The following is a 21,512-nucleotide window of genomic DNA, read 5'->3' as shown; positions in this document are numbered from 1 at the left end:
GGAATCTTTCCCGATAAACTTAAAATTGCAAGGGTAATACCTATACTAAAATCAGGAGATGAGACTAGTGTCTCCAATTACAGGCCTATCTCCATACTATCATGCTTTTCAAAGTTATTAGAACACATTATGTATAAAAGATTGTATTACTTTTTAGATTTAAACAATATTCTCTATAGTAAGCAATTTGGGTTTAAAAAGAGCCACTCTACTGATCAGGCTAATGTTCATCTTGTTCATGATATTTTTAAATCATTTGATGAAAATAAATATACATTAGGTGTATTTATTGATCTCAGTAAGGCTTTTGACACTGTCGATCATTACATTTTATTAACAAAATTAGAAAACTATGGTATTAAACATATAAATATTGCGTGGTTTAAAAGCTATTTGTCAAATAGAAAACAATACATTTCTTATAATGAAGGTAAAACAACCAATATGAACATAACATGTGGGGTTCCTCAGGGATCTATATTAGGGCCACTCCTATTTCTCATTTTTATTAATGATTTAAGCAAAGCTTGTACTGAACTAGATACAATTTTATTTGAAGATGACACAAATCTATTTTATGCACATAATGATATAAATATTCTGTTTAAGTCAGTAAACAAAGAGCTATTAAATCTTACTGAATGGTTTAATGCAAACAAATTATCTCTAAATGTAACCAAAACAAAATATACTTTTTTCCATCGTTTTCATGACCGAGATAAAATTCCCTTGAAACTTCCAAAACTTTGTATTGCCAATCAGGACATAAAAAGAGAAACCACTTTAAAATTTCTCGGCGTGCTTCTTGATGAAAATGTGACGTGGAGAGATCACATACAATATCTCGAAAATACAATCTCAAGAAACATAGGCCTGCTATGCAGAGCTAAGCCTTTTTTAAATCCAACTTGCTTAAAGCTTTTATATTTCTCGTTCATTCATTGCCATCTTAATTATGCAAATATTGCTTGGTGCAGTACAAATAAAAATAAAATAAAAAAACTATTTAATAAACAAAAGCATGCAATCAGAATCATTTCCAATGTGGGCCGTTATACACACTCCCAAGCATTATTTGTTAATTTAAATATAATGAATGTTTATCAATTAAATGTCTATCAAGTTCTTATATTTATGTTCAAAATTAATAAAAATATATCTCCTAAAATATTTTACCCATTATTCAAAATAAATCAGAATAGATATCTCACCAGATTTTCAAATAACAGTTATATTCAACCCAAAAGTTATTTTGCGGCGACCGAATTTTCAATTTCTACTAGAGGGCCGAAATTATGGAATAAAATATTAACTAATGAACTTAAAACAATTTCTACGCTTAATGAGTTTAAGTATAAATAAAAGCAAAAACTACTGATGATCGACGTAGCGCTCAGCTTTTTCTGAAGTTTTAATGAGGTTTGAAAAAAAAAAAAATATATATATATATATAGATATATATATATATATATATATATATATATATATATATATATATATATATATATATATATATATATATATATATATATATATATATATATATATATATATATATATATATATATATATATATATATATTTAATTATGGTTTATAAGAATTATTCACATATTTAAAGGTACATGCTGGTGTAAAAGGAAAGCTTCAGGATTATGCGTATTTACTTGCTTGCTTTTTAGTAATATAGTTTCTTTGTACAAATTCTTTTTTCTTTTTTTTTTAATTTTTCTTAACCAACACAAAAACAAAAAGTTAAAGTAGGACTTTAACTTTTTGTTAAAGATTGATTTTTATTCTATTAAGTCTTTGGAAAAACGTTTTATATTATATAGTGTTGCGTTTTTTAATTTTTATTGTCTTATATTTACGGTATAGACTAAGGGGCTTGGTGATAAGACCAATTATGTCTTCTTCTTGCCCCTGCTATTTGTATTTATATTATGCTTTACGACTTTAATAAATTTATATGGCAAAAAAAAAAAAAAAAAAAAAAAAAAATATTTTGAAGCTTATTATGTGTGTAGATCGTCGCCTTATGTTTCCAATAAGACTCTATGCGTCTCAGCTGCTGTTATCTTTCGGTGAAAGTAATGTAAGAAATTTCCCAGTAAAATGGTTTTGTAGGAACTAACTTAACTATTGTTAAAATTTTTAATAAAAATATCTTTACACTCCGGCAGTTGAAATTGGACTGATGTTTGAAGCTTTGGGTTTAAGCTTTTAGGTAAAAATTTGTTTCTTCACATTTCTAAAGCTTTTGATAAGGTTTAGGATGCTTGTCTTCTCCATAAGCTTTCTTCTTACGGTGTATCTAGCAACATCTTTAAGATTATTGAATCCTTCCTTTCCAATCGTAGTATAAAAGTTATCCTCGATGGACAGCACTCTTCATCTTATTCTGTAACTTCAGGGGTTCCTCAAGGTTCTATCCTTGGCCTTATACTCTTTTTAATTTATATTAATAATCTTCCAGATATTCTCACATCTAAGGTGGCATTGTTTGCTGATAATACTACTATTTATTCTTATCGTGATAAGAAACCAACACTCTCTGATTGCTTGGAGGGGGCATTTGAGCTTGAAAAGGATCTCACTTCTGCTACAGCATTTGGCTCAGAGTGGCTGATGAACTTCAATTCAGATAAAACTCAATTTTTTATAGCTAATCGTTATCGCAATAATTTAGATCTTCCTATATTTATGAACAGTGATCCATGAGTCATCTACTCTTGATCTTCTAGGATTAACTCTTACTTCCAATCTTTCTTGGAAACCATAAATCAAATTAGTTGCAAATTTAGCATCTGTTAAAGTTGCATCTCTTTACCGAGCTCAACACTTTCTTACTCTGGATTCTATTCTCTATCTCTATAAATCTCAAATCCGGCCTTGTATGGAATACTGTTGCCATATCTAGGGCGGATCTTCTAATGATGTCCTTTCTCTTTTAGACAAGGTGCAAAAACGCATCGTAAACATAGTTGATCCTGCTCTTGCAGCCAACCTACAAACATTATCACATTATCGTAACATTGCTTCTCGTTCTCTTTTCTACAAATACTATAATTGGCCCTGTTTTAAAGGGCTAGCATCTCTTGTGCCATCTTCTAAAGTTCATTCTCGTGTTACTCGTCATTCAATTAAGTCTCATCCTTTTCCTGTGACTGTTTCTAAGTGCTCTAAGAACTCTTTTTCGTCTAGTTTTTTTCCTCGAGCATCAGTTCTTTGGAATTCGCTTCCTTCATCTTGCTTTCCTGATTCATATAATTTGCAATCCTTTAAGTCTTCCGTCAGTTGTTTTCTTGCTCAACAATCTTCATCTTTTCTCTTCCAGTAACTTCCAACTCTAATTAATGGTTGCTTTCAGCCTTGTTGGAAGCGAAGACGTTTAAAAAAACAAATAAAATAAATAACCTGAGGTTATTTAGTGTGAAAGTATCTCAGATGTAGAAAGTAACAGAGTTGTTAACAAGGCCAAAAGGCTAAGGCCAAGGCCACATGTTACAAGGCCAAGGACAAGGCTAAGGCCATGAGTTTTAGGGTCAAGGCCAAGAATAAGAGTTTCAAAGTTACGCAAACATTTTCAAGATCAAAGACTTAAATTTTTACGTTACGTTAAGGCTAATTATTAACAACTCTGTAGGTTAAACAATTGTTTTTATAAAACATGCGGTTTTATAGTAACAATTGCTGTGGCTATAAAACCACATGTTGTAAAAATAAACCAAGTTTATGTGCAGAATTTAACGAAGCCAATAAACAATATATACTTATAGATATATATGAAAGCCGAAAACAAGAATACATAAAAATAAAGACTGAAAACTTTTAATCCATTAGTTTTATGTATTTTACTTTGAAGGCCAAGGTCAAAACAATCGAGGCTATAGCCAAAGTTTTCAAGGACGAGTTCAACGGTTTCAAGGCCAAGGTCAAGGCCTTAATTTTTGGTCTTAAGGTAAGGTCGAGCCCAAGGCCAAGGACTTAACAACTCCGGTAAGTAACTTAGTAATTCAGAAGCTACAGCTTTACGCGATGTTTTACGGGGCAAGTAAATAATAAAAAAAAAAGTTAGAGATAACGAAAGTAAAATTCTTCCGGGAACGTACCTGCGTTATTTTGTCGATACTGCAAGCAAATGTCTTCAAACATTTACTTTTCAACTTTTCATTTGCTTCGTTCACCTCGTTTTATTCGTTGTTTAAATGTGTCTAGATGTATCAGTTCGAAAAGTTGTTGGTTGAAATCAAAAAAAGAGGAAACAAATATTGGCAGTGAAAATTTTAGCAACTCTAAATTAAATGAAATTAATGGTGAAAAAGTTGATCCATTAAGCGTTTCAAATACTTTAAAATTTGATCAAACAAGTAATTTTAGCGATTCTAATAGTAATCAAGGTGAAAATAACATATTCAGCGATGACGATATAAATGCACAAATCCTAAATGTAGCTCTTCAATATGTTCCTAAATATGGCTGGACTGTGACAAATATTGATGAGGCAGTTAAAGAACTTGATTTATCTGTAAGTGCAGCAGGCATTTTTAAAAGAGGTGGTACTGATTTAGTATTACACTTTATCGAAGAATGTAACAGTTCTCTCTCTATGCAGTTAGCTTCAATTGCAAAAAATAGATCGGTAGATAATAAAATGAGTCAAGCTGAGTTCATAGAGTTTGCAATAAAAACTCGTTTACAAATGATTATTCCATATATTGATAGTTGGCCTCAAGCAATGAAATTAATGGCTTCTCCTATTGCAGCACCAGAATGTATTCAATTAGGAGCTCATTTAATGGATGAAATTTGGTATTATGCGGGAGATACCTCTACTGATATGAGTTGGTATTCCAAGCGAGCAACATTATCAGCTATATATATTGCAACAGAAATTTATCTATTGAATGACAGATCAAAAGATTTTGTTAACACATGGACATTTTTACATAATCGAATGAAGGAAGTAAAAAATTTAGAGAAATTCAAACATTCATTTGAAGAGTTTTTATCGGGCACATTTTCATTTTTTTGTGCTGGTATAACAACAGCTCAAAATATTATTGGGATAAACAATAAATCCAATAGATGAAATATTATGATTTTTTTTGTTTAAAGTTCAAAAAGTAGTTTTATTTGTGTTTAATAGTAAATTGGTTTGTTCATGCTAAAAAGCCTGCTTTAGTGCTTCTTACTGTAAAGTTGTTTGTATATGTCTCCTATTGTGAATAATACCATATTATATTTTTTTTAAAGTTGTTTTCATAACAATGTTTTTGTGCATTTTTATTGTGGCAAGTTTATAGCATTTATAAAGCTTTTTTTTTCTTTTTTTTGTTAAAGTTTAACTATTTAATATGAGCATAAATGTATGTGAATCTGCATGATAATAAAGTACAGTTAAGACCATATGTTTTTTCTATATACTAGTTTTTATAGCAGCCTATACCAAACTGAAAAATGCAAACTTTTTTTTATAATAATATACTGATGGGTATCTTCATTGAAGTGTACATGAAATAAAGAGTGGTTTTAATTATAAAAGTCTTATGAATACAGTCATTATTTATTAAGATATTAATATTTTTAAAATTATTATTTATTTAATATAATAATAAAATAATAAATTAACATAAATGTTAAATGATGAAGAACTTTTTAATAAAGTAGTTATATGATAAATAGGCATATTCAATAAAAGAAAATTAACTATATTATTATTTTTTTAAATTGTTATGAATCAAATTTATACTTTTTATTAGTCAATACTAATTGTAACTATATATTTTTAGGATAACTAAAGATTTATTATGGATGAGCAGATTTTGTATGATCTTATTGTTCATGATGAATGGGTTCAAGATCCTGTAACAGTGGTAATTTAGTTATATATTGTTTTTGATAAATCTAAGAATAATTAAGTATAAAGTTTTTTGATAAATGTAAGGATAATTAGTTATATATTGTTTTTGATACATATAAAACAAGTTTTTACATGAGCATAAATTGAATGAAAAGAAATAGCTTTTAATGGCTGATACAGTTAATTCCTGGTAAGTCGAATACCGGTTAACTTGAACTTCTGTTATCTCAAACTGTTTTATTTGGTCCCTTGAAATCGTCTAACTGATTACTAATAAAAATCTCTGATTATGTTGAACCTCTGATAACTTGAACTTTGTTAAGTCAAACCATTTTTTCGTTTCCTTTCAGTAAATTTCTTGAACTTTTGATATGGGAAATTTAGAAATCAAAATAATTTGATTAAATTTGTTTTAGAAGTCACTTCATTTAAAACATAAATAACAAGTAGCTTAATATTATTTATCCTTCTTTGTTGTATTTAGTTCTAAATAGAATAGTAGTTAGATCTGAATAGACCATTATTAGACATTAAATTGTTCTAAAATATAACTGTTACAAAACAAATCAAAATAAAATAATGTTAAAAAAGCATTTATTTTAAAGTTTTAATAAATTTCTTAATAAAAAATCGTTAGGTTTGAGACTCAATTTTATTATCAAATAATAAAGAAGTCATTGTGTTGCTAAACTTTTATTTAATTATTCAATGTCATCTTTTGAGTATTGGGGCTTGCAGTGGCTTGTGGATTTTAGAGAAATTTTTGATTTAAAAGCGTCTAAATTAATAACTTTAAAGTTTCACAAAATACAATATTAAAGCTAAACTTTCACAAAATACAATATTAAAGCTAATAAATTTTCACAAGGTTCAACTGTTTGTTTGTTATTGCAATTTCTAATCCTTTTATGCAATTTCTAATCCTTTTAGTGTATCATTTAAAAAAAATCTTTTATTTGTTTAGTAGGTATCAAAAAAAAATTAAATATTCAAATTTTTTATATATTTAAAAGTTTCAAAGTAATTAATCTTGGAACTACAAAGCTTCAATCTTTTCTAAATTCTATGAAGTAAAACACTTTTAAATTAAAATAAATTAAAAAAATTTATAAAAATAAATTTTATGCTTTTATTTTTTCTTGTTTATCTTGTATTTATTTTGTCATTTGTTAAGATTTTTATTTTTTTGTTTAGTTTTAGTTTTTTTTTATAAGTTTTTATAACTTTTTTCAGTTTATAGTTTATTTATTTTTTTAATTTTAGTTAAAGTATACTTTAGTTTTTTCAGTGCATTTTTTAAGTACCCTAAAAAAATGTGCTTCTTGTAAGAATTCTTGTAAGATCTGTGACCCCACGCCTTTTATGAGAAAGACTGGCTAAAACAGCATTTTCAAAATCCTTATATTATTAAATGACAACCCTCTTTGTGAGTCCACATCTATACGGCCTCTTGGATTACCATTTATTACTGACCTCTGATTCAAACCATGTATTATAACTTGATAAATGCAGTGTTTATTACAATTATGTATATTTTAAATAAGCTTGTCAGTCTAAAATAACTGTGATGAAAATATAGCTTTTGTGAAGTATGAATTTATGTTTACAAGATTAAAATATAAAAAAATTTTTACTTTTTAATACTCAGTTTAAACAGCTAACAGATTTTAATAGCTGTTAAATAGTGTGTTATCCAATAAGTGCACAGACTCATTTGGTTTCAATTTTGTGACTCTAAAGCTTAAACTTACATACCCTTACCTTTCTCTTCTCTCTACTCTACCTGGCTCTGGTCCAAGCTAAAAAAAAGAACTTTTTACAAACCTGGCCCAGGCCCTCAAAAAATTATAAGATTTAGCAGGGATTAATAGCAGATGCTACGAAAAAATTTGTAATATTTTATACATTATATATTTATGAATACATTTACTATTTATTAAATACTGGCATATATATATATATATATATATATATATATATATATATATCTATATCCAAGGCTCGAATTAGACATATCGCAATTGCTTTTCACATTAGTTTTTCCACATTAGTTGCAATTAGTTTTTTCTTAAAAAAAATATTTTTACGATTTGTTTTTTCTTTTTTAATTTAGCATTCTTTAAAGTAATGTTTTTATGTTTTTTATTAGGAGTCATAAAGTATGTCACGCTAAATTTATCTTTTGAATAGAAGTGTGATCTTTGCTCTCATGCACAGAGATTTTATTCAACAGAGATTTTATTCAACAGCGCTTTTGAATTTAAATTACTTTAAATCTCTGCGTGGAAGCCAATATTATTTTAAAGTTATATTTAGTTTAATTTACTGAATGGATAAAGTATATCATAGTAAATTTAGCTTTAAACTAAATCAAAACAACCAGTTATGTTACTATACTAACTTACAGTTACTTTCTATTAAATTTACTTAATATACTCAAAGAATCACAAAAATTAGCCATATAAATGTTTCTATTTATATCTTATATGTTGTTAACACAGAATATAAACTTCTAACTAAAAATTATTTTAGCAATTTTTTTTTTTTCACGGTTGGCAAATAATTTCTATTTATCAATAAAGGAATATGTTACTTTTCCCATAATTGTTTTTATAAACTGACACGCAATGCATATGAATGTCAGCATCAGCGAGTTATGTCAAAATAATGGAATTATTTTGCATTGTCTTCCAGCTCATGCTAGCCATCAGATGCAGCCCTTATGTTTCAGTATATGGAGAGCTAAAAACATATTGGATCAAAGCTTTAAAATATTTTAGCAATCAGTTTCCTAACATGGCAATGACAAAAGTAAACTTTTTTTCAGTTTTTGACATTGCTTGGAAAAAGCAAAAGGTAAACCAAAAAACTCTGTATCAGGATTCAAGAAGTGTAGTCTTATTCTATTTAATTCAGAGGCGCTTGATTATACAAAGCTTATAGATTCTTCTTTGGCAACGCGACTGTTTTTGTCCCCTTTGTCACCTTCCTCTGTATCCTTAAGTAAAATGTTTACTTTTTTGAGGTGTTCTAAAAAAATGGAATCACTATTACCATTGAATGTCCTGGTAACATATCGAAGACGATTAGAAGAGGGTTATGACGTTGAAGGTGATGTGACTGCTTCAGGTCGGGAATGGAACATGTATAAGTGGTTGCATACTAATATAAATAAAAATAGCATTTCCGCACCCAAATTATTGCCCAATTGTAATGCAGATATCCAAATAAAACTACAAAAAACGCTACAGCTACTATAAAAATACAAATAATATAAAAATCCAATATCTATACTTCTAGTACATATAGCAATATCAGAAAGAACATAGATTGTGTCAAACTTGCACAGTATATCTCAGTTATCCCAACAACTACAGAATCTGATAATTTAATACTTGGAGAATCAAATTACTCTGGGGATAATGACTCTGTGCTTTCTGCATCAAATTTGACCACTACAGCACCACCCAGTATTAATAACTTTTCCCTTGAACTATCGGCTTCATTAAATAAGGAGAATCGGCAGTATTTTCTATATACAAAACTATTTAAAAATTTTTAAAAATGTCATAATAAGCAGAAAAGATCCAAAGATGCTTGTTAGGATACTTCATGCTGTCCGTGGAATCAATTTTTTTTTAAATCAGCAAGATGTTAAAAAAAAAAAAGCAACAAAATGAAGAGAAGGGTGTAAAAAAAAGTGAGTGAAAATACACTGAAATAAGAAAATGTGTCAATGGCTTCTCCCAAAAGAAGCCTAGTCTCTGAACCTGACTCTAAGATTGAATTTGAAATAAATTAACTGTATTCTGGTAAGAGGTTTACCCCAAAAAAATTTCTCTAGAGTTCTTTAAACTATTATAATCCAAATTAGTTTTTAAGTCTAAAGTCTTTTAAGTTAAACAGGCTAATAAAAAAGGCTTGCTTGCTTGCTGAACCCATACATACATATTGACCCCACGGGTCTCACATTGTTTTTATTTTCAGCACTGGCTTTAAACCTAAATATAGAATATTTAATTACTAGAAGAAGAAAAAAAGAATTTTGCATCTTTGCATCTTGAACAAATCTGCTAAATTTAACATTTAAACAGAATGCATGAAATTAAATTTTACTTTATCAACTTGCATGAAGTTGTGCAAATCGTCCAATAAAAATTTCAAAATGAAAACAATTAAATAAAAAAAATATATTATTTGTTTCCTAAATTAGTACTTGAAAATAATTCAATCAGCTGTCTGAATTAACAACATTATTCTCCTGGAAGCTGTTGTTTAGATTTAATGACTTTTGCGCATATGTTTATCAAACTACCCGAAATCTGCCAACTTACCCTAATCACGAAAAAAAAAATTTCTTTTTGTGATTTGATTTTTTTGGGTTAATTCGAACCCTGTTTATCAGGCATTGTTTTAAAACTTTAAGCTGCCAACAATTTGTTGGCAATACGTGTTGAGCAATTTTATGTACCCTTGGAGTATGTGTTGGCAATACGTGTTGAGCAATTTTATGTACCCTTAGAGTAATTTCTATTAAGGAACTTTTTATCATTTTTTAACTTTTAAATTGAAGGGAAAATTCTAGAAGCAGTAAGATATAAGAAGTAATTAATTTTGTAAAAAACTACATAAATTTTTAAATAACGATTATGTAAAAAAGTTTGTTACAAAAGTTTGAATCATAATTATGTTAGATACAAGCGCTATAAAAACTGCGAAAACTGAATTTCTATTTAGCTAATTATTTTATCGAAATATTTAGTAACAGAAAACAAAATTGTTTATAGTTGAAAACAATTTTTTCATGTATATGAAGTAATTAAATGAACTGTAAAAAAACCCATAAAAGAAATATATATAATAAAAACTTTTATTTATAATCTTGCGAGTACAAGAATATTTATACAACTTTTGATTCCAATAAAGAAAATTTACCCAAATTTATATTTAATAATAAAAAATAAATTAATACTGAAAGAAAAGTTAAATTTTAATTAATCTTTATTTTATATTAAATTTTAATTTTTAGTTTATAATTTTTATTGTAATTATTGATTTTTTCGCTTGAAAAACTCTAATACTTTAAGCTTGAAGCAAAGATCATAATTATATAAATTAATTCTGATAAAAAATATATGATTTAATTTGAAACTAATTTGATAAAAATGTTTAACTTTAATCTGATAAGAAAAAAAAAATTAATTTTGATTTGAAAAATATTTAGTTCAATTCTGATTAAAAAAATAGATATAAGTTTTTTAAAATTAAAGTTAATGCTTGGGTTTAACTTAACTATCAAATTTGTTTGACAGTTAAGCTGAAAATATTACTAAATATTGTTTTATTTTAATTTTATTTATTTTAAAAATAAAGTTAGCTCATTTTTATCGCAATGTTTTTTTGGGTCAGGGTAACAACATCAATTTTTGCCATGTCTGATAACATCTGTCCTAACAACATCTGTAAATATAATGAGGTATAACAACATCTGTCCAATAACATCTGAAATTTCATTGATGACTAAAAACATCTGTCCAACAACATCTAAAATTTCATTGGTGTCTAATAACATCTGTGCAAAAATTTAATGAATATTACAGATGTAGTTGCATCTTTTAAATTATCAAAGTGTAATAACATCTGTGCAACTATATCTATGGATTTTACAGATTTAGTTACATCTTTTAAATTATCAAATTGTAATAACATCTGTGCAACTACATCTGTAGATTTTAAGATAAGTTTATTTTTATGATGAATTAACTAATAATGCATTATTTTGATCAGATGTAGTTACTTGTAGGATTTTTTTTGAGATGTAATTACATCAGGAAAAAAGTATTAACTAATAATCATTATTTTAACCAGATGTAGTTACACATAGGAATTTTTTCAGATGTAACTACATCTGGAAAAAAAAATTAACTAATAATGCATTATTTTAATCAGATGTAGTTACATATAGGTTTTTTTTCGGATGTAATTACATCTGGAAAAACAAACAAACTGATAATGCATTATTTTAACCAAATGTAGTTACATATAGAAATTTTTTCATATGAAACTACATCTGGAGAAAATTCTTCCAGATGTTATTGGATTTAGAGAAAAATTACCAGATGTAGTTATATCTTTCTAAAGATGTTGCTTGGAAAAAAGTGTATAGATCAGGGGTGCGGAGTCCCAAAAGGACTCCGGCTTTATATCTCTACTTTTTCCAAGTCTGTAGTGTCCAGAAGCTCTAAACATGTTTGAGATTTAATGAGATTTAATGACTTAAAGCTGTTGTTTTTAAGTCATTAAATCTCATTAAATTCATGAGATTTAATGACTTAAAACTGTTGTTTTTAAGCCCCAAACTTATTGTTTTTAAACCCGGATTCATTGGTGCCATTATACCTTAAGACTCCAGGTTCAAAAAATGATTGTTCCTCTAATCTAAAAGTCTTAATTTTTTTCCTATTAGTAGTCCATAAACTTATTTATATTTTTAGAGCTCCTGGTTACCAAAAACTAGGGTGAAATAATCTTTTTGTGACTTTCAAATCTGGAGTCCTTTTTGGGATTCCGCATTTCTGGTATCGATGATCTTGGACTATTTTATAGATGTTGTTGGACAGATGTAGTAATCTTTTACCGTTTTTTCGGTTTTCTTTCCTAAACATTTTTTTTTTACTCAAAATTAAGTTTCAAATAAACATGTTCCAAGACTGCATAAAAAGTTTGCACTAAATGTAAGTTTAACTTTTTTTTTATAACGCAAGTTAAAGTGCAGCAATAATTTTTTAATAAATGATATAGTCTGCCATATAAATGATATAGTCTGCCACTTAAATGCCTTTGTTGCTTATTCAAATTAATTCTAAATGTTCTTTTAACTCACATTTTATTTGACCCAAATTGGCAAGCCAAACAAGGTTTTAAGGTTTTTTATCGATCTGATATCTAAGCTATCGATTTAAAAAAGTTTTATTGCTTATTGCTGACGACATTTTAAAGCCTTCAATATCATATTTAATGTAATTTTAAATCACTATAAGTTTGTTTAAAATTTACACATAAAAATAATTTAATGAATAAAATTATAATATAAAATTAGATGAACAAAAATATTACCATCTATGTAAAAAAGTTCAAAAAATTTTATTTAAGTATTTTTAAGTAAACCTTTTAGTTTTAAAATTTTTAAGTATTTAAAAACTTGAATATTTGATAACTTTCCATACAATATATAGTGTTTTTCCAGACAGTAATCAATTAAAAGTCGTTTCAGCTGTTTAAAAAGTTACACTCTCAAAAAGATTAAAAAGATCTCAAATAAATAAATTAATACTATTAAGCATTTTTTTTTTTAACAATAATATAAAAGTAAATATAAAAGAAGACAATGTATCTAAATTAATGGATTTAAAATCGATGTATGCAATTAAAATAGATCAAATTATCAAATTGTATCAAATTTATTTAAAGTTGAATTGCAAACGATTGTCCTTCTTTCTTGTTTTCTCTCTAATATAATGATATGGAAAAGCTTTAGAAGATTGCTCAGGATGAAACAAGTTAAATAATTCAATCTAACATTTTTAGAGTAAAAAAATTTCTTTATTCCTGCTAAGAATATTAAATATCAAAAGAAAAAGAAAAAAAATTATTCTAAAGGTATTTATGTCAAATAATGTTAAATTTATGTACTTGATTTGGAACCTTAATTTGCTAGTATAAACCGTGAGTCTGAGCCATGGTTACCTTGTCCTTTTTTTTCAAATGCAGGATATGCCTTTTTTTTAATTTTGCTTTTTTATTGGCCAACCAACACCTAAATTTCCAATATCATGAAAACACTGTATAATATTTTTTTATGACTAATATCCTGAATATATATTGATAAACAATTTGATATTGAGGGTTTAGGGGCTAGAGATTTCCACAATATCCAAGTTTTAAGGTCATTATTTTCAAAATTTTTGAAATAATTTGCCTTAAAAAACATTTTTCAAGAAAATGAAATATTTTGGGGCAGGGTCTAGTCCACCCTGGCCCACCCAGTAGTTATGGCTCTGCATAGGTCATTAAAAAAATTCTATATGATCCTTGGAGGTAACCTGATCTTGAACTAAGTATTAATTGAACTTAGTAATAAAGAGCTTATTAATAATTCTTTTATTTCTTTTTGTTCTTTTTAAGATAAATAGATTTAGAGTGCTCATTGCAATGTGGTTGATGAGAGTATTGTTGTTATTAGTTTTGTTGCCTCAAGATTAAACATATGTGAAAGATCTTCAACTTGAAATGATTCTCATTGTATAGTTGTTAAGTTTTTTTTAGTAAAAAATAATAAAAAAAACAAAAAACGAATGAAATGTTTCAGTATTACAAAATATTAAAAAATTATATTTCTAATTAAACATTTTGTCATCAAACAAACGGTATCATTTAAAAATTATTTTATTTACTTTGCAATTGCTTCATTTGCTAGTTGTAAATCTTCGTCTTTGCTTCATGAAAGTTTTCTCTCCTTTGGTGAATAGCAAGTAGTAGCTCCTGACGATTTTCTTCATTGTAAACATTATTTACAAAGTCTGAAACAACTTTAATAGATCTTTCAGAAACATTGTTAACCACTGCAAGTTTAGCAACAAAATTGGAAAAAGTCTTAAACTGGTCAATGTACTCCCATATAGAAAGTGACCGGGGCCCTGACCCCAGCCAAATATGGGTAATATTATCTCTACAAACATATATAATAATTTTTTCAACGTATATAATAATTTGTAATATAAAAAAAAAAAATTAAATGAAATTAAAAAATAATGACACATTTATAATAACATGCCATTAACACATGTTATCATCACGGCAATCGAAGTACTGTTGCTACATTTGTTTTATTGTTTTGTAATAAGAAATGTTTTTTAATTTAATCAAAAGTTAATCGGAAAAATCACCTATTTCAAATGTAGATGTAATAATAATTAAACAAACATGATAATAATTAAACAAACATAATAATAATTAATAATAAAAAAATAATAAATAATAAAAAAAATGATACAGATTAGTAAGAGTATTCAAATCAAAACTTTAATTTTAATTTTTAAAGTAAAAACTGTTATTTTAATTATTTTGTTAATTCTTTTAAAAATCTTTAAAGTTAAAAGTTAAGAATTAATTATTTATTTGTTGCAAAAGTTATTTGAGTTAAGTTTTCTATCAGTTTTTTTCTTCAAATAAATCCTAACTTGTAATTTAGCCATTTTGAATGATACTTGAACAAATATTTTAGAAGACTACTTGTTATTAGTATTCCCAGTGCATTTCCAATTTTAAGACAAAGTATTTAAAATACTTTGTCTTAAAATTGGAAAGTAGTTGTTAATTTTTTAACAGATTGTTGGAGTAGTTGTTACTTTTACATTTTAAAATAATGTTTTCTGATCAAATATACAGGTTTTAAGGCAGGCGTTTAAAACACCCAACAAATTAGGACCAAAATTGGGCTGGCAGGGACCCTAAAAATTTTAAAAACTTTATTTTGGTTAATCGCATTTTTATATAAATGGTTAATTTATAAATCAAGGTTCAAGTTCAATTTCAAAAATCGATAAAATATGAAACACCCTAATATATATATATATATAATATATATATATATATATATATATATATATATATATATATATATATATATATATATATATATATATATATATGTATATATATATATATATATATATATATGTATATATATATATATATATATATATATATATATATATATATATATATATATATATATATATATATATATATATATATATATATATATATATATATATAAAAGCCTCAGTAAGGAACAAGAGCTTTAGCTCTCGCCCACACTCTCCAAAAATGGTTTACTGCTTTTTTATAAACAGTAAAAACAATCTCATCTCGAAAAATAACCTCAGCAAAAAAAAGCTCATTTAAAGAATTTTTATATGCTGCAATAAATGAACAAATCTACAAATGTGAAAATGTTTGTTAAAAAAAAGACAGAAAAACGAACGTCATGTTTCTTTATTTTTGCATAAGGAAATGTTGGCATTTGCTTAAAACTTTTAAAAATGAGTGCATTAATTCAACAATTTCTTTTCAAATCATGCAGTTGATAGTTTTTTTATTTATCATAAAAAAAACATATTTATAATAAAAAACAATTAGTTACTTAAATTAAAAATGCATTTTAAAGGCGTTATAAGATGCTAAACCATGCTTTAACCATGCTAAAAAATAATTACTACCTTCAATAGCGTTACTTTTAAGTAAAATAACTAAGTATGCTACCAAAGGAAGTAGTTATGTTTTAGCATGGTTTTTGCATGCATTAACAATAGCGAGCAAAATTTTACTTAAAATGAATGCAGTTGCAATTACTTTAAAAGAAACCATGCTTAAACAATACGATTGTTTTTTTCTATAGTGTGCTTTTTTTTTTTTTTAATTTTCTTATTTTTCTTAAAGAAAAGTAAAATATGCTTATTTGCATATTAAAAACACTTTTAAAAATTTTGAAAAGAATTTTTAAGTTTTGCTGAAATAAATATAATCTAATAATATATAAAATTATGTTTATTATATTTTTATTTTTTTTTGTGCGTTTAGCAACACAATAATATAATATTTTTATTAACTTATCATTAAATACTTAATATGATATTATTTTTAAAAGTTTTAAAAAAGAAATGTCAAAACAACTTTTAATTTTAGCTCCTTTTTTTTTAATTTCTTCAAGTTTATACTTTTTTTTATTTGTAAATAAATTTAGGGAACTAAATTGAGAAAAATTCATTATTTAGTATCAATGGATAACAATTTACAATCATTAGGTCATTGCATATTAATTATCATTAATTTGTGCGCACTTTGCAAATGTTTAAAAAATTGTTTTGAAGAAATAAAAATTGAATAAGTATCTTTGATATATCTAATAACATATTAGCTAGAATAAATACTGATTAAAAATAAAACTTCCTTATATGACATATATCTCTTAAATTAGACATTTGTCATTAAATAAAGATATGAACATTCATTATAAAAATGTTTAATAAAAAAAAACAATTTGTCGCACCCTTGCTTGTAACAAGTATAAAAACAAATTTTGTATTTAATAAGCAATTTTTTCCATGAATAAACAGATAGCTTGTGCAAAAACTAAAAGCTCTTGTAAGAAGCTGTTTTAAGGAGCAACTCGCATGGCTTCCCCTGTTCGTTTAAGGAGAGCTTTTCTCCACTCTCGCACTCATTTACTCCGGCCTATATATATATATATATATATATATATATATATATATATATATATATATATATATATATATATATATATATATATATATATATATATATATATATATATATGTGATGTACCGATAGCACTTTTTTGGCTGATGCCGATGGATGGGAAAAGGCCGATACCGATGCCGATACCGATGAATTAACTAACTATTAAAATTTTGAAAATATAAAACCATACAACTTTAAATCATGTAATCTTTTTCATGGAATCAGTACTGGTAAACAAATAGTTGGACTCAAATTAGAGTCAAACCATTATTTTAAAAGGTATGAAAAACTCAGTTAAAAAATATATATTTTTTGTTTTTTTTACTATAAAAAGTAAACTTTCAAAAAATAAATACAATTTTCGAGGAACCCTTTTCATTTCATTTTTAAAAAGAAAATGGTACTATCATAAGCTTATACTTAGAATTCTTTATTAATTTAATAGGAACTTAGATATCTAAACAACAATTATGTGTTGTTTAGATATCTAAACTATTTTTAGATAATTAAGTTGTTTTTATAATTATTTTATTTTGTGATGTTCTATCCCCACCATGTCCCTGGTAGTACCACGCTAAACTTGTTTCTCGACGTAGCGGCCTTTATTGTCAAGGTTTTTGTTTCGGAGTTATAAAGTTAAGAGGGTTGTAGCCAAATCTAAAGTAGCCTCCTCGATCGCAGTGGCCTTGGGGAGGTAAATTTAAATAAAACAAAAATAACAAATAAAAATATATAAATATAGTAGCCTATACTTGAACACATATAGATAACAATGCTTAAATAGGTTACTTTTAAGTATAACAATAGAACAACGCAAAATAAAATTATTCTAAAATCAACACAATGGTAGTAAAAGTATAAGTACATTCAGGTGTTAGATTAAAGCTTATAAACATCATCTTAAGAATAAATAATATTGCCTGTAAACAAAGTCAAAATAAAAATTTATCAAAAAAATTCTAAGTAATGCATAAAGTTTAGTTTATTTATTATTTAATTATTATCATAATGCAGGATGAAAATAACAAAATGCCATCGATTGGAAAATCGGAAAATGAGGCCGATGCTGATACCGATTGTGCAAATAGTGGCCGATACTGATGCCGATTAATCAGTACATCACTAATATATATATATATATATATATATATATATATATATATATATATATATATATATATATATATATATATATATATATATATATATATATATATATATATATATATATATATCAGCCCTCAGAATTAGGTAAAATGAGGTCGGCTATTATTTTAATAACCTTAATCTACTTAAGATCAGCTATTATTCTATTTATCTTAGTCTGCTCAAGGTTGGCATCAGCAAAAAAAAAAAAGCAAAGGTTTTACCATAAAACATAGAAACGAAGTCAGCAATTTTTTTCTGACCTCAAACATTTCTAGGCTTGCAGTTAGGTTGGCATTTTGCATTGCCGACCCTAATTTTAATCAACTTAGTTTCTCCGCGCAGCGGCCTTGCTCGGCAAGGTTCGTGTTTCGGAGTTAAAGAGTTGAGAGAGGGTTGCACCACGAATAACGACTAAAAAAAAAAAAAATGAGTATCCTCCTCGACTGTAATGGCCCCCCTCGGGCCTTGGGGAGGTGAATAATCTAAAAAAAAAAAAAAAAAAAATTCCAAAGGCTGATATATATATGTATATATATGATTTTTTGCAGCTGTATTTATGTCATTGTGTTGAACCCTGCATTAAGGTAACAGCTATTTAAAAAACAGTTTTTATCAATGATATTAAAATATATTGATGTGAATACAGCTGCAGTCTATCATTTTAAATTTAATTTTATTGATAACTTATATTGTGGATAAACTTTAAAACAACAAAAAATGTGGATTAGTGGTGTACTCATCAGATTTTTATTACTTAATAAAGTTCTTCATATGCAGTAATACATTTTCCACATTAATTTATTAATTATTATTATTTAAAATCTCTTTTGACATGGTAAACAAATTCTGGTGATATATATTTATCCTGAAATGATAATCCTAAAATATATTTTTTTCTTTACTAGAATTGCAGTGATTTAGAGTTCATGAAACAATATCGTGGGTCGTTATTAAAAAAGTTATGGAAAGTTACAGAAGGTATCAAAAAACATTACTTTTATTTCTTTATACTTTATACTGAATTACTTTTATACTGCTTGTCTTAATTACTACTAATACCTTCTATTGAATTACTCACTGTTGCTGTTATATCATGCTGCTAGTATTTTTTGCTTTACTTAGTAAGTTAAGTTATAGTGGTTTTTACTTAGAAATGTCTTACATTATTGAATAGTAATGTTCATGATGACTATGATGATGATGATGATGATGATAATGATGATGATGATGATGATGATGATGATGATGATGATGATGATGATGATGATGATGATGATGATGATGATGATGATGATGATGATGATGATGATGATGATGATGATGATAATGATGATGATGTTAGTGAAGACAGTCATGTCTTGTCGATTGTCGATAGTCATGTCTTGAAAAAATTTTTTTCAAATTTATTTTTAGGTATTTTTTGGTATACAGTAAAAAGTTTAAAATTGCAATTGCGGTAAAAAAAATTTTTTCTTACTTTTTTACTATTTAAACTACTATTGTTTAATAAAAACTATATTTTGTGTATTAAGTTATCAAACAAGTTTTGGCTGTCCACCACATCAACTAGCACAGTTAATTAATAAGAAATTAGAGTGGAGTTTATCTGTATCAAGGTTTTTATTGTTGTACATAAGCACTATTAATTTTTCTCTTGTTTTCTTGCAATTCTTGTATCTTGTACTAATTTTAATAGGGATTGCAAAAATACCAGACATTTACCGCCTTTATATTTAAAAAAAATACTGATATTATTTGTAACTAGCTCACCAGACCCTGTTTTTAAAATTGCTGGTCTTTGCAGGTCTACTTCTCACCAACTTTTTTTTTTTCTTTTTTCCTCTCTATTTCTCTCTCTCTCTCTCTCTCTCTCTCTCTCTCTCTCTCTCTCTCTCTCTCTCTCTCTCTCTATATATATATATATCTATATCTATCTATATCTCTCTATATATATATATATCTATATATATATATATATATATATATATATATATATATATATATATATATATATATATATATATATATATATAGTTTGTTTTCTGAAAGTGATGTATATCTTTGATAACTCTGTGAATTAGTGCATTATCCTTAGTGTCATTTCCGAGGGTTCAAATCCCTCCCTTAACATTTTTCAATTTTTTTAATCTTACTGTATAGCAAAAAAGTAATATAGCAAAAAAGACCTCTAAATGTTAGATTAAAATATTAATGTTTTTTTATATTATACATATATTATACACAATTATTCCATATATTGCCTGCAAACTTAACTGTTGAAGATGTTTACACTTATAGATGTTTGTATTATAATTAGAGATGGTCGGACATGGGCCAAATTGTGTCCAATGTGCGACCAAGTCAAAAAAAATTTACAAGATGATTGATCGGTTTGAATTGAAAAATTTTATGGCCGCCATGTTCGGCGTCCGACCGGGCCGGCATTTCTGGGCCAAATTGATTAAAATTGATTGACTTTTCCGAAAGTGTTCGACTGTTCGGTTGTACGACTTGTTCAGCATTATTATCTCACTTGAATTTATTCCATTTTAATCCAAATTATTCACCACAGCTTTAAATTATTTCAAGACTTTTGCTATTGTTTCGCAGTGGAAGCTATTAAAGTTCCACCACTTATTTGGAACACATCAGGCCGTTGTAGTTCTGAGGGAAGAAAAGAGATATTTTACATAAGTGCTAGAGAGTGCAAGGTAAATTACCATAGTCTTGTGTGTTACCATATTCTCGAGATTTTTAGTTCAATGACTGTTCGGTGATCAATTGGTGTTCGGTTCAACATTAGTTTTTCTGTCCGGTGTTTGGGGTGTCCGGGTTGTTTGACAAAATTATTGTTGCTGGTGTTCGACCGGTTCGGTGGTTCGGACCGTACGAACACGGGCGAACAGAAAAATGTCAATCAGTCCGAACATCTCTAATTATAATCAACAATTTTATTATAATCCACAATTTTTCAGAGTATTTCACCAGTATTCACAATATGTTAATAGTTTTCTAAACAAATTCGCACAAATTTTTAGCATATAACCAAGTTTTTTGTGAGCTGAAGCCATGTTTTCTCCTTTGTTCTTGATGTGGAATAATTATCAGTGATTGTTTGTATATTGGACTATATTATATGTTATTACATTAATGAAATGATGAAAAAAGTTATTGTGATC

General features: G+C 26.8%; 2 protein-coding genes across 2 annotated transcripts in view; both read left to right on the top strand.

The window, feature by feature from the left end:
• Positions 1-4,080: 4,080 nt before the first annotated feature.
• On the top strand, positions 4,081-5,408 carry LOC100204172 (ubiquinone biosynthesis protein COQ9-B, mitochondrial). Its single transcript, XM_065796125.1, has one exon. The coding sequence runs from the start codon at positions 4,141-4,143 to the stop codon at positions 5,089-5,091; it is 951 nt and encodes a 316-aa protein (XP_065652197.1). The 5' UTR covers positions 4,081-4,140; the 3' UTR covers positions 5,092-5,408.
• Positions 5,409-5,784: 376 nt separating this feature from the next.
• The window catches only part of LOC100215633 (NBAS subunit of NRZ tethering complex), a 142,019-nt gene continuing 126,291 nt past the window's right edge, over positions 5,785-21,512 (top strand). The window contains exons 1-4 of the mRNA XM_065796126.1: positions 5,785-5,875; positions 19,239-19,311; positions 19,747-19,789; positions 19,866-19,949. Coding sequence (XP_065652198.1) covers positions 5,810-5,875; positions 19,239-19,311; positions 19,747-19,789; positions 19,866-19,949 — 266 coding nt within the window. The 5' untranslated portion in view covers positions 5,785-5,809. The remainder of the gene's footprint in view (positions 5,876-19,238; positions 19,312-19,746; positions 19,790-19,865; positions 19,950-21,512) is intronic.

This window comes from Hydra vulgaris, chromosome 04 (assembly GCF_038396675.1).
Source record: "Hydra vulgaris chromosome 04, alternate assembly HydraT2T_AEP".
Classification (NCBI taxonomy): domain Eukaryota; kingdom Metazoa; phylum Cnidaria; class Hydrozoa; order Anthoathecata; family Hydridae; genus Hydra; species Hydra vulgaris.
The sequence above is the reverse complement of the archived record's forward strand: the minus strand, read 5'-3'. Positions and strand labels throughout refer to the sequence as shown.